The sequence below is a fragment of the Mizuhopecten yessoensis genome, unplaced genomic scaffold, assembly GCF_002113885.1.
Source record: "Mizuhopecten yessoensis strain PY_sf001 unplaced genomic scaffold, ASM211388v2 scaffold4537, whole genome shotgun sequence".
Classification (NCBI taxonomy): domain Eukaryota; kingdom Metazoa; phylum Mollusca; class Bivalvia; order Pectinida; family Pectinidae; genus Mizuhopecten; species Mizuhopecten yessoensis.
Window position 1 is genome coordinate 494,702 of NW_018405596.1, and position 15,440 is coordinate 510,141.

A 15,440-nucleotide genomic window follows, 5' to 3' on the forward strand; every position below is an offset into this window, starting at 1 on the left:
TAGCAAAGATGCACCAAAACAGGCACTGATTCTACCGTGTTCTGGTCAGACCAGGAAATGTTCGGCTTTGTATGCAGTGATTGAGGCCTATATTATGGAATATATCACAAACAAGCAACAAATGTACGCATGAAGTGTACAATGTTTGTGCTCCATGGAAAGACACACAAAAGCTGACAATGCTGTACCAAGCAATGGTCTACCAATGCTACAATAACAGTTGTTTCCAAAGATTTGTCAAATGACCATATCATGATACGGGAAGTCGATATTCGTAAAATGAAACTTGTAGTAGTATATATGTACGTGAACATTACTATCACACAAATAAAAACATTGAAATAAATAAACCTCCAGTTTGTTAATTAGAGAGAATTTTAAAGACTGGGGTAAACAAATAATAGCTTCGTCAGTAGATAAAATGTATACTTCGATATACCGAAGAATCTCTTCAATCCGGAGTTTTTTGATTATTACATTATTGAACTTAGTTACAGTTCGATCACTATTTCAAAAGCTTGGACGTTTTCCTTTCCCATTAATGTATTCAGAAACACAAATATGCATATAAACAAAATGTAATTGAATATGTTTTCATTTTAATGTCGGATATATATAAGATACTTACCCTGACAACACCAGAACCTGGTCTACAGCTTGCTAATTGGAATGTCCCATTTTGAAACGGAATATTTGCAGGAAACTTCCTCTTTAAACGTTTCCGTTTCCTGCTCCGACAGTCCGTCGTCATTATAACGTCACTTCCTGTTACACTTAATCCAACTGTATGCCATTTGTTGTCAAGTAAAACTGTATTCCTAAATTTCACTCTGCGACTATTATACACAAGCATTATATACTTATTCGTCAAATTTATAGAAACTATAGACGTCATTTGGTTTCTCACTCTCAAAACGCACTCCTTTTTCCCAAATATACGTTTATGTTTGATAACAAAAAATACGGAGAATTCTTCCGGAAACTTGGAACATTTGTGAAAGAGAGGCTGTGACCTTAATTGCACATCAGTGGTTTCATCGTTGAATTCAAAAGCATGGACATGACTTGAAGTATCGTAAATGACCTTGACTCCAACCGGAAGCTTCCCATTTCTCGGTATCGCCTCCTCGAGAAGATCTGTCGATTTAAGACCTGCGGAATAGAGGAAACGAAATACCTAAATTAGTTAAAAGTGAATCGATCTCATGATAAATAGGAACAAAAAATATCACAGAGATTGACTGTGAATATTTGTTAAAGAAAAAAAATCATTCATTTTAGAACAGTCAATTGTCTGGGATTAATGGTGTATCGACATTGAGGCACGTGTACTCAACCTGTGAGTTTCTTGTACAATGTATGTTACGGCAAGGTTTGTCGAAACAATTACATTCAAAAATCTTCCCAAGAGGGTTGAGATTTCTTCATCATAACTTCAATGTAGAGAAAAAATGTTTCCTTCTATCCCCTCAATCGAATACAAACTCAAAATCTGCCCGTTTGTAAACAGAACCACACGGAAATCGTCTCTTTGCCTCAGACACTTTGCCTATATGTAAAAATACGCGACACAATGTAGTTATCAAATACATTCTACAATAATGTATTGGTTTCTAAACAATCGTATCAATCGTGTAGTCCTTAGAACTTTATATGGATTAAAGTAATCCATCAACAAATGTATAGTATGACTTCCTTAATGAGCTTCCGGTTCAGCGCGTGCTGGATATATAATGTAGTTTCGAAAAGAGATAACAGATATCACCGCTAAACGGGAGACAAATCCCTTAGAAACATTAAAAAGCATATCCATCAAAGCCAATATATGCGTATGTATGGTATAGCGTTAATAAATTAACAATTTGAATTAAAACTTCAAGCTTTAAAATGTATTATGTCCATATTTTTGTCCTAGCATACATGGTTGTGTAAACATAAACATGTATGCTGTGACGTCGTGAAATTAACATTCTTTATTGATATTTACCCTTATCTCGATCCAGAAATGTTTTCCGTTTGTAGCACAAGTCATTTCTTATTTCACCACGTGACGTAATTTTATGCGTTTTCTAACGAGTTTGCCTTCATTCAGTGTTGGTTAAATACAATGCCATTTCTATTTCACAGATCCATTCTAGTTACTTGTTTCAATCTATAACGGTTTACATCAAGCATTAAAACTTGTCATTTATCTGGCAGGGATTAATCAAACACAATTCATTATTTTCGGAACAACAAGTCATAAATCGCGCTGACAGCCGCTTGATGTACGGGGTAATCGTGAGGTCAAATACGCCGCCATGTCTTTTTGTGGGGTCAGTAATTTTAGAACCGAATGACGGTAATGACAGTTCCGGATCTAAGGGATCATGCGATAGCATCAGACACGGGCGATTGCTGACAGTGATATTGGGGTCGGGTTAACGAGCAAGCGAATTGGGGTCAGCACAAGGATCGCTGTGCCTAGTTTAGTATTTAGTCAGGGTGTTTGAGATGTTTGAAAATCCCTCGTGTTCTTCGTGTAACTCGCCATGTTTAGATGCCTGGGTGGCAATGTTGGTTTACAGGTGTGAACGTCTGGTGACTCAAACCACAGGGACCAGAGAATTTGTTACAGCTGTAATATGACCTAAACTCAGTTGTTCAGAGTTATTTTACTCGTTTTAGGAGTAAAGATCAATTTTCGAAATACGAGCATAAGTACGAGCATATACCATCGCATTCAATTGGTCCAAACACCTTAAATGTGTAAAATTAATTTGAACACCTCTGTTTATAATAATTATAATAATTCGAGGTTCTTATATACCGCTTTATCACAACCTAGTTCGTAGGTCGTCTCAAAGCGGTTCACAAATTATTATCCGTGGTTATAGGGCCTTTGCAACCAGCAAACATCTTTCTCAGCTTCCTGGAGAGCATACAGCCGAGCTGCCATTTCGGCGCTCACAGCTAACATTATAACATTATAATAGCAATTATTACACTAAACACGCCTCACAAATAATGAAATAGGTATATATTACATAAAACCTCATAGAAAATACAATTTAATGCAATTATTTTTGGGTTAAGATGACTTATTTAAAACTTGTATTTTCTTACCTATTTTACCATTTTGAATTATTTATGTGATAACTATCGTTTTCTTTGTCAACTGTGTACAGCATTAACATATTCAGATTAATCAGATTTTATGTTTACTCGGACACACTCTTGTGTGTAACATGAGGTCAAATATCTAAAACAAACATTGACATGACGTAGTATAATTGCAGCAATTTGTGGGATAATTAATTCAAAGCGTTAAAGTATTCAACATTTTCTCGACAGATTTTACGTCCACCGCCTTAGCGGTATACGTATATTAATCATATGTGCAGGTATGGGGTGGGGGATATATAATTTGTCGCTAGGAATAGGCCCTTTTATCAAGCACAATTGTTTTAAGACTTTTACAAAGACTGGTTAAAACCATTACATGTCTGGAGATAGTAAATAATGTGATTGTTCTTATAACGTGTCTAATAAGTCATTTTGGCTAGACATATTTTATATTCAAATGAATAGATATTGTGATTTTAGGAATACTATGTGTTTGACACGAAAATGAAATATTTGAACTTGAACACGATGAATGTATTAATTTCACTTGTGACGGGACCCGCTGTCCTCGACATTGGTTGAGAGTACTGGTCTTATGTTTTTGGTCGCTGCGGTTTATCTCCACTGTGACGGGACCCGCTGTCCTCAACATTGGTTGAGAGTACTTGGCTTATGTCTTTGGTCGCTGCGGTTTACCGCAAAAACCGCGACGATCCGCTTTCGGGAGCAATTTCGTTTCATGTAAGTACGTGTGTTTAGCCCACAGGAACTCGAACATTAAGACACATTAAACATTTTGACAGTTCCAGGTGTGCTACATTATAATAGTATCGTTAGACGCTTTAGGTGTCTAAGTGAGATTGCAATGGTGCTCGCGTTAATCTGAGATAGCGGACATATTGGAATCACAACAATAATGAAATGCATGCCATTGACATAAATAATCGATTTTTGCTGTTCCCGAAACACGTGAAAACAATGAATTTGCGGATTATCAACAAACATAAGCTCCTAATTAAAACGGATGCTAATTTAATTTAACGCCCTCACAATACATACATATATCATAACACAATAGACGATAAAACGGAAAGACCCATTTTTAAGTAGCCATTTTATCCAATTAAGGACGTTGATTGGATAGAGTTAAGGAAGTTCATGAACATGAGGCTAACTAGGTGGTGAAGCCACCATTGGTCATTTTAAGTAGCCAACCTAGAGTCTGCTATATACATGTACAGTACAATCTTACTTCACTGTGATTTATCTGACAACAAAAGTAGTATCAAATCAAATATTCTTCAACTTCCAACCAAAACTGTGAAGGGAGACACGCTAGGAANAGAAGAGGGGGGGGGGGGGGGGGGCGCAAAAGTAATTAATAGTCTAGACCCAATATTCATTGGAACGTTTTTCTATTAGAAAGAGTTGCTGATTTCCATAACCTCAGCACTGCTTTCTAATTGAAAAGTTTAGTTAAATCTTTTATCAAACTAATTAAAGAAGTTAATTAAGTTAAATAATCTATCAAACAAATTAAGGAATCTCGTTAAAATGAGTCTAAATATGCGGTGAAGGCACCGTTGGCCTTGTCATTGCCTTGTAAAATGAAGGAAGCTGCCGACTTAACATGGTCTCACATATAAGTCGCCTCTTATAAAGGTTATAAAGCAGACACATCTATATTTGCTATGCCCATTGATTGTCCTTCTTTAAATTGAACATGTTTCACATCAAAGTGACCATATACCTCGTCTGAAATTGGACGAATCACGCGGTCGTTTTGAGTTAATATAACTACTGTAGTTATGCCTTTCGCTGCATATTTTACGGGGTTTCTAAATCGGCTTACCAATCATTGATTGTACAGATGTACTTAAAACGATATTTTCCAGTACGGCTCAGCCAAGAGGCACGCCCTCTTCCAATTACCGTAGCCAATTCGCTTTATTCCGTGATGAAGCGCAGAGTTTAACATGCATTTAAAGTGGAGTCGCCGTTTCAGGGTGAGTGTGGCCTTTGATGTTGCCGCCAGGGCAGGTAACCTAAGGTATGGTGTGTACCAGTCCGACGGACGGAGGGCTGTCATCAAGGTGAACTGAGAAGGTAAATAGTGCCGTATAGGAAACACCCTTCCATCCCAGGTCCTACACTCAAAATAAACAGTCAAGCTTATTCCTTCAAAAGTAAGCATTCTTTGATGAAATTAAAAATTGAGATCGAATATTCATACGTATTTACATTTTGGTAAAAATCATTATTTTATAAAGTTATAACTGTTTAAACACTTTTAGGTGTTTTTTTCAACTTGTTTTAAAATTCAGGAAAGAAGAATTCGTGATGATTTCGTAAAGCTGACCATGCTTTTTGAAGCTGACAATCTTGATATATTCGCTATAGGATTACATCCCAGCCTTTGATAGCTAACCCTCCTTACACTCCGGGTCCACAATCGCCGGTAACGCTCGTCCCGTTAAGGGCTAAATCTGTTGACTTTGTCTATCCTCGATAGGGATATATATAAGTTAATAGGCAAATCCAATTTATATATATTGAATCTACCGTTTATAAGAAATCGGATTGTGTTACATACTGTTTGGGGATATTGACATGAACAGTTCATCAGAAATAAGATTTGATTACCGGCTATATGAACACAGCTCTAACTTTAGATCTGTTCCACGTGACGTTAAACCGTAACCGAAACACAGGTATTTGACAAGGGCAGAATCGATCACGAATATATGTAAAATCTAGATGTACCCTGTTGTAAAAGACTTTGCCAGGTCAATGACACATACGTATGTAGGATAATTAAGCTGACACGTAAATATATAAATTAAAGAGATATACATCATTTCATATCATACATAAAGTTGTGTAAGAGTTATCCCCCATGCTTTTTGTAATTGGTTAAAACTGAAGAATTATTCGAGCATTACAATCATTCTGGTCTACCTTTTAAATATATGTAATTACATGTAACATACATGTACAAGCTGTTACACTATGACAACAGAACCCACTTAAGGTGATTACTGGTTTAGAATGAGAGGAAATCCTTTGGTTAAAAAGTTGCATTCCACAGTAAAGGTAGCGTACCTCCTTAAGGTGGTTTCTAATATTTTTTCCCCAAAACAATCCAAATATGAACATCGGAATAAATTTATATATATATATATATATATATTCAATCCGAAATTTGAATATGACGTTTGTGAAGAAAGTTTTCTGCCGCTGCATGGTGGTCGGGTGGTACAGTGGATAGTGCATTTGCCTTCACCAAGGCGGCCGGGGGTTCGATTCCCCGATCGGAAATGAAAAGGTATTGAGTCACCTGCCCGAACACGTGGGTTTTCTCCGGGTACTCCTGTTTCCTGCAACATTAAGGAGCCCCCCGTGCGCTAACATCCCGACCAACAAGAATCTTTCATAAATACAGTTTATATGTTTATTCTGCTGCTCAAAAACATAAATACATTGTATGACTGTGCTGTACGTTAACGAACCCTGGTGTGTGCTATCAAGAGCCACGAAAAACTACCTTTTCGCATTCCAATAATGCATTAACTATTGTTTCGTTTTTAGATTTTAAAATAAGAACAATATTATGGTCAATCCTGATCAATAAGAAAATCGCGGCGAAATGATGACCATTGTACCTGTTAACGTTTCTTATATGCAAAATATGCCCATATCAAGCGCCTGTGTTCTCGCCATTTCTCGTTTAAAGTTAAATATCTTTTACTCCAGAGACGTTTGAAGCACCTGACTTTTGAGCTACCGTCTGGACATTACCGTTCGTCTGTTTGATATACGCCGAATCAAAGGCATTCCAATCTGAGGGTATGCAAACTCGTCCGAGTATTTTAAGATATTTACATTTTACACAAAACAATATAAATATATTAAATATTTCTGAGTTGATCTGGTTGATTTTAATCCTTACAAAGGTGTATTAAATTCAGTTTGAAAACAAAAATCCACATTTTTTAAATACCATTTGGTTGCATTGTAATCTTACCTGACCTCTCGGCTCATTTGTTTTCAGCGTAAACATAATGAGTGCTTTGCTTTTTTTGGAGAGATTGTTTGCAATATTTTCTCATCCTCGTTATAGAAAATGTATGATTCGTTTCTTGCAATCGCTCGGTCATCGGTTGAGAACCCGTTTTTTTCAATTTTGTAAATAAAAGTGAAGAAACTATGATCAATTTCGTCTCGCTTTAAATATTAAAATTTCGGAAAAAAAGGAGCTCACTCTAACACAGATTTCAGGTATGTTTTGTAACGTAGCATATCTCTTTAAGCACGGACATCTTTATTTACATGCCAGCTTAGATAATCCTTCATTTGTAACGACATTTAAAGGAGCGCCGATATTTTATATTGTTTACCTCGCCCGTGTCAAATTCCTGCGTTCAATTCTACAATTTAATGTGGTTTCGGTCAGAGTTAATTAATTTCCAACATTTTCGAATCCTACATGACTTTATAAGGAACCGCTAATTATGTAAATTCATAAGCACGCGTGTCCATATGTACCCTGAGTCAATAAAGCTAATTCGTCTAAGATAACTAACTCGCATTAGGGGAGGTGTGGGAGGGGGAGTTCGGAAGAGCGTTGCACGTGCATTTCTTACTGGGTATCGTATGTATGTATTATTTTATTTCAAAATTAATGCAACGTGTCAATATTTTGCCTATAAATATATATCTATGCATATGTATATGGGGCAAAGAAGTTATTCCAACAGTGTGGACAAGTTAAGGTTGTCAAATTTTCGAAGCGTTCCGCTCCTTTTATCAAGACACAGTGAAACAGAACAGTTACATGTACATATACATCATTTTACAAGAAGATAGAACTGATATACTATAATTGAAAATATAGCTATTATATAAAACCAATAGTTCCCTCGGCTAAAAACAGCCGAAGGCAGCAATTGATTATAAGCTGAGAGCATCGCGGACAAGGAACGCTAATAGTCTAAATATCAGAACGCTCGTTTGCTCTGCTCTATATCGAAAATGCACCAAGACGACTAGTCGTCCAATGAAACACAACGACATATATGTATATATCATACATATATCATACATATGTATGATATATTATCATACATATGTATGATATATACTTAAGTGTTATTACACAGGTCAAAACAAGCAGTGATTATTCTAAACAAAGAATGCTTTACTCGAACCACCCTTCTTGTAAACAGAAAGGACGTCATCGGGCGTATTTGGAACATTGGATGCTGTCGTGTTGTGACTTCCGTGACCAGTCAGTACGTGTACGAGCGAGGTATCGTCAGATGTACTCGTTAATATCAAAGACATACCTGTCCCTTAGCACTTATAGTATTCTCTGTGATCAGACCGTTTGATCCTGGCTAGTTTGTTCAGGTCGGTGACTCCTCCCTGTGGTAGACGAGCTGGATAGTAGCGGGGAATTTCAAGTTCCGTTCTGAAGTTTTTAGTTTCTATTCTTCCAATCGACCCTCAGCCGATGGAACATCGATCATATTAAATACGTGTACAACACGGCATGTTAGATGTGTCTTTCAAGGATGCATGCATGCTTTAAAAATAGAAATATCTTTTTTTTTTCGTTATTTAAACAAATAGTAAATGTGGTGTAACATATTAATGTACTAAAAGTATCTCCACAGCTACATATTCATTCTACAAATCCATTTTAAACACTCGAACGTCACACAGCATTTTACTGTATTTAAATTGTTTGGAAGTCAGTTTTAAATTTTTCTATGTATGCTAGTTAAGTTATTTTCAATTACACCTATGTTTACATTTCCACTACAAGTCTATATAAGCACTACCATAACAAGTCAAGTTCATTGCTATGAACGCAATTGCATCCGTATCATTTTGACGCTTCTCCTTCCGCCCAGATAACACAATACCATCGTTAGAAGCAAACGTTAAGTTGACGTAAGGCTGTCCAAAGAGTGTTGCTTGCATTGAAGAGCAAACGTTTCTAGATAGCTAATAACAAGATGTAAAGAATCATATTGAATGCATTGTTATCACATTCATGCCGGAATGAACGAAGCACACTGTATGCAACTTGGATGTAACCGATTCGCGTTCAATCTGTTATGGATGCTTTGCTTTCATAAAATAAATAGATTTGTCTATGACGGGAGTTTTTAATAAAAAAAAAACCTTCAGAGTATTTTGTCCGCCACTAACGGTACAGATCCTACCATTCATAGAACTGTCTTCTGTTTAACCTGCTCAGGGTTTTTTCTGATGCTTAAATGAGGTGGTAAAGGTGAGTTAGCTACAGTGTCCCCCTCGTCTCTCAGTTTCCAGTTGCACTCCCTTTCAAGCACTTTGGATTTTAATATCCGCTAAAGGTCAGCAAAGGTAAACATATTATCAGTCCTTATAACTGCTTGTAGTATTAGAGTGTCATTTGGACAAACTATCTTGATATTATTCTGACCGCCGGTGAGCTGACCTTACGAACTCGGCACATTGTGGCTTAGTGAATTGTTTTGAGCGGTATAGAGTCGAGACACCGGCCATTTACACTCTTTGCATGACAAAGGAAACAGACCTTTTCGAAAGTTCGCAAATTAAACTTTCATTTACTTTTTGTGTTCCTTAGAAACTTAGCAGATATCATTGATACAAAACTGATGAATCTCATTCCGAACATGATGTTATTGTTAACTCACCAGTGCTTTACAGTATCTTATGTGTACCTGTCATATACCTATATGCCTTTAATGCATAGAAAGATATATATATATATATATACACTGTATGTCTTGTAAGGTATTGAGGAGAGGTCTACATCAAGTTGAAGTAATTTGTTGTCCAATCCATTGGTGTCTTTGTACAATAAAATAGGCTAGAACTAAACTTGCAGTGTGGACTTCATTCGTAGATCTACAGATAATGTACGTCAACAGTTAAGTAGACATCGTTAAGCTGAATGACCGATATCATAAACAGGTATGGCACGACAGGTAAATGTACTGATTAACTTTTAACCTCTCGGGTTTATAAAGTATTAATTAATGTCGGTGCCGTAACTATGATGCAAAGAGCTCAATGTTAAACTTTTATTTTCATGACATAAATATTGAATAAAATTCTATCTACAAATTGCACACACGAGACTTAAATAAAGATTTTAGGTTCTTGCACTTGTATCGTAGGTCATCCGTACGACCACAGTCGTGCAACGACCAACTTGATCCTTTGTCATAGCTGTGCGATTTCACCTTTAAAAATTGAAACGTAGAATTAAAATCCTTTACTTTAAAATCTGAGGACCACGTGATCATTCTGATTACAGATTCCACGAGTCATAAAGATAACTATCGCCGTTGCACTATCGATCAAAGGCCCAACTCTTTTATTTTCTAAAGTTTTTTTATCAGGAAATCTAACGCTTATGCTAATTCTATATTACAAAATTTACTTCACTCCCGAAACGATCTTATGAGATTTTTTGAATTATTTATTTGAATTATTTTGAGTATCTTAATCTTATCACAAGAATATTTCATGATTTGTTTGAAATGTTTGACTTCTTTTTAAATTAAAATCTCATCGTTTATCTCTAATAAAATTCATAAGAAAGAGCATATAATGTAATTTTACTTATTATCTTCGATAACAAAAAACTTCTATTCGTTTTAAAAGAAAATATAAAATCAAACGCTTCATCACTTTTATTTATTATTGAAGGAACATTACGTGTACACTAACAAACACAAGTCTCAATTAAAGCACTTCATTTCTAATCTAAATATCGACCTATCATACTTCCGAAATATGATAAATGATTATTGCGTCAGATAGTTGAAGCAATGAATGTTTTAGCCGGTAGGGCTTTATGTAAGTTTGGCAGCAATGGAAATGTGTGTTATAGGACCATACCAACATTTGCTAAAATATTCATTACTTATTTAGTTATTTCGAACAAATTTTGAGCAGCAAATTTTAAAAAGTATTGACAACAATGAAATTGATGACGTCACAATAGAGATTGATGACGTTAAAATAGCAAATGTTGTTATAGTCTCATAACAACATTTGCCTTCCCAATGCATTGCAATGGAAGGATACAGAGCAAATGTAAGTATACGTTTATTTCCTGTTTTATCACCTGCTGCACATCGTTGTGTGGATCTTCAATAGATTTAAGGTTACATCCTACCTTAAACAGTGTATATATGGTTTGTGTTAGAGTTATCTCCCTTACATGATTACTTTACCATAACGTTTTAAAGAATATCAAGCGCTTGTCTCACTTTTTGGTCTAAAAACGTCTTCAATATTAATATTCCCTTCAAATGTTTCAATTTCATTTTCTAAAATTCTGTCATTGTGAACCAGAAGATATTTCTAACATGATTCATATATTTGTCACGTTTCCACTCAACACCAAATCCCAACCCTACCCTGACTTTGAGAATTAATAACGTTTTCGAGGGTTAAGAACCTTTGTGAAACGGAGGCTTGCGTTTGGTTAACATAATAAAGATATATGAGAGTTTTTAAGTGTATAACTCTTTCATAAGAGCATGTCGTTGACATCAAGCATCCGTGATACTATTTTATAACTGAAATTCACCCAATTTATATGCACACACAATATATATTTTTGTTTATTTTTAAAGTTTTAATTACTTAGAAATTTGATATCGAAATTTACCTTCACGTGGTTAGTATCAGCTATTGTTGCTTGGTAGTCTGAATAATGTTGCAGTTCAATATTAGCTTGCATATTATAAACAAAATTCGTGCGTTATGTATTGCTTACATTGATAACCCGTGTTTTTATGCAGTAACATATGAGTCTGTGACTATAATACTGCGAGATAGTTTTGAGAGGTGAATAAGTGAGGTATGTACGTTGTTGAAACGCCGATTTTTGGCCAGAATGAAAAATTGAGTTTCGAATGTAGACGTCAAGTGTCCAAAACGATACTCCTTAGTAAAATAAACAACCTGTGGCTAAGGTTGGGAGGCTAATATTGAAAGTGATCCGTATTCATCTGACATGTTTAGTACTTTTTTCTACGTCACTGAAAGTCCTTTAAATATTATTTTTTTCTTTTTTCGCATACGATATTTTTTTTTAGAGAAAAAATAACCTTATTATACTTACTTTTAAGTACGAGTGGTTGGAGTGTTTTGGTTCAAGACAACATCTAGTCAAGATGAATGAAAGCCTCTGATTCAAAAGATAACGGCATGTCCATGAACCACCCTTCATTAATTAAAACCTGTCTGATCAGCCTCGATTTCCACTAAATGTGAGTGACATGTGTATCATACAAGGAGGTTAGGAGCACGCACTGTTCATGCAAACCTAGTCAGGACCTAGTCAAAGCACACTACAGGTGCACCAGAACGTGTCGTCTCGAGTGCATTTTTATACATGTTTATCTCAATAACTTAAACTGTGAGACACGGCTTTATAAAAACGAGACAAAATGCACTTTTTATAGAAATAGTTTTTGCCTCAAAAATGCGGAGTAGCTCTTCTTAAGTAACCAGCCGTTTCTGGCACTAGAGGTCGCTCGTATAATATAATTATTCAATTTTCCGGTTAGTTGTTTGGTATTTGGGTCGTATTACAGAGCCTATGACATAGTATTCGACTATGTAACCACAAAATACCTAGCATGTCTATTAATATCGGGCTGAGTATCAGATCGGAGAAGGGGACTCTAAATAAAGATTAAATGCCATGCAAAATCCGGGGTTTTCATGCAAGTTTTTATCGTTTCATGTTTTCAGGATATTTCATGTTTTCATGAAATATGAGGCATACCTTTATTTTTCAATCAATTCATTACCGACCTTTTTGTACACGTTTAAATAAGCTGCCACGTGTTACGACAGGTGTAACAGGACCCTTGCTGCATCGTCTCTTTGTAAAGTTGAAAATCAATGTTTCGTTGACGCTATTTCGATTCCAATAGTCAATGTTACGTATGCGCTTGTATCACAAAGTGTATGATTCCCAGCCATGGCAAAGACCCTTTAGGGGTCATAAACAAACTTACAAAGACGCGCATATTTACACAAACATCTCATGCACGTGCAATGTTTGACCAACGGTGCCTAACTAAATTATCACATTGACGCAATACCCATAAACCATCGACACCCTAAAACGCCCCTATGTAATGTTTACACTGTCCAAAACGTCATAAGGAATCACCCTTCTGCAATGTTGACAAACAAATAGAGGCATAACCAATTCAGCCATGAGCGCGCATTATATGGCCAAATTTCTTTTGAAGAGTCAATATTGACCATTCAACTGACCAAGGTCTGGTCAGGGCTCCCCGACTTTATATTTACAATGTCCATCAGTAGATTTATTGGATATGTTTAACAGAGTGGCCAATTTCGATAACGTTAATTTGTCTCGTGCAAAGTATGAGGTTTACCTCGGCTCCTTATCGTACGGTCATACAGATAGCACGAATACTCTTTTGATACTACGGTTGTAAATTGCCTCACACTCTTATTCATTTTTTCCCTTCAAAAACCTCTCCAATTCCTTTTTTGTTTTGTTTTTAATCTCCCTTATCTGACATCTCTTCAAAAAAACTCTTGTTAGACGTGTTTTTATTTTTTATATCAGTGCAAGTCGCCAATAGTTTATTCCTATGATTGGCCAAACATAGACATCAGATTATTGTCGCAAGTCTTTCGACTTGGGCCGAAAGGAATTGAACGCAGGNGGGGGGGACAAATAACTCCTTAAATCCATATTTCAATGTGTTAGAAGATTTTTTTCGCGATAAAACCACACTGTTATAACACAGTTATCTCACTGACCCAGTTACAATGTGTAACTCAGAGAACCAGGCAAGGTTACTGTTAATTTAAAAAGGAAATAATTTAAATATTTTTCTGCATGAAAGTACAATTCATCACCACGCGTGTGCGTTATAACGTCATGTTAAAATAATACGGTATATAAAAGGAAATTCCATACAAGTGTCTTCAAATTATACAATCTATATCTGTCCATTTAGCCGTAGCGACGGTTTGCCATCCTGCCACCGCAGCTAAATGACATGTTTTGGGCGAAATAATCAACACTTTACATATAGATAGGAAACTGCAGTGAGTAATTATAGACATTATAAAGATCCGTTATCTAGCCACACACTTATACAGTACAGCTGATGCGTTTACTGTAACTTATGCTTGTAGACACTATGGAAATACCTGTCAAGTGCCGGAAGAAGAGACGTGACACAATATTTCTTTTAGTTGATCCATTTTATGAATTTATGAATATATTCATATACACATTTTTTCTTTTTATATGTTTTTCATTTTGACATCTGGTTATTTTTTCATTAAAAAACCTATTTGCATGCCCTTAATTATGACTGGAATCAGGTAAAACTTCGAAAATGTACCTTCAAGCTCCGTAGCATCCAAATACTGTAGGCAATATTATTTTCGCGATAATATTATTCTGCATTTTATCTGACGCGTTCAATTCAGTATTAAAGTAAGGGTTCTGAAAACGAAATTCAAGTCATCTACTTTTCAAACATGTCTTTTAAATGTTAAGGAATGAAATCATGTTCGTGAAGTAAATCATCTTGACTGAATCTCTTTATAACGGTATCTACAACACGTCGCCCTGACGAAAGGTGATGTGAATTACTAACACGTCTTTCATAATGCTAGATCATACCCCTGACGAAATATTTACACCACGGTAAAAAAAAACATGCAATTTCTTATGTTATATATTTTATATGTCTACATACAAGGGCTTCAACGATATATCGTGCGACGATACATCGCGATATTTTGAATATCGTATGATACACAATATGTTTACGGAGGTTACTTTTCACCTATGATATTTTCAGGAGTTTGTCGTTTCTGAATTTAGTCTACTCATATCGGTTTCAACATGGCGAGTGACAGCTCCAGCTCGGCATGCACGTCGAAAGGCGTGTATTGTGTGAAACTTCAAAGTCTTTTTCCAGTTGTAATATTGCCATTACAAATTTACAACACATCTTTCGCTTTTCTTCTACTGTTACTATATGTATCGTGATACGTATCGTATCGTGACCACAGTATCGTGATACGTATCGTATCGTGACCACAGTATCGAGATACGTATCGTATCGTCATGTTCATATATCTTTGCAACCCTAATAAATACATGTACGTATAACAAATCGCCTTTACGAAAGGATACTTGAGTTATTAAACGCCCTGTCTTTTATAACGCTGAATTCATATACGTATGGTTGCCCTGACTATCACGTTAAATACAAAATATCGTCCTGACGACA

At 35.9% G+C, this 15,440-nt stretch overlaps 1 protein-coding gene across 1 annotated transcript in view; it reads right to left on the reverse strand.

Annotated features, from left to right (window-relative positions):
- Positions 1-15,440, reverse strand: part of LOC110449257 (thrombospondin-type laminin G domain and EAR repeat-containing protein-like) — a 30,012-nt gene that overhangs the window by 12,423 nt on the left and 2,149 nt on the right. Inside the window, exon 2 of the mRNA XM_021496006.1 lies at positions 629-1,152. Within this exon, the coding sequence (XP_021351681.1) occupies positions 629-1,152 (524 nt within the window). The remainder of the gene's footprint in view (positions 1-628; positions 1,153-15,440) is intronic.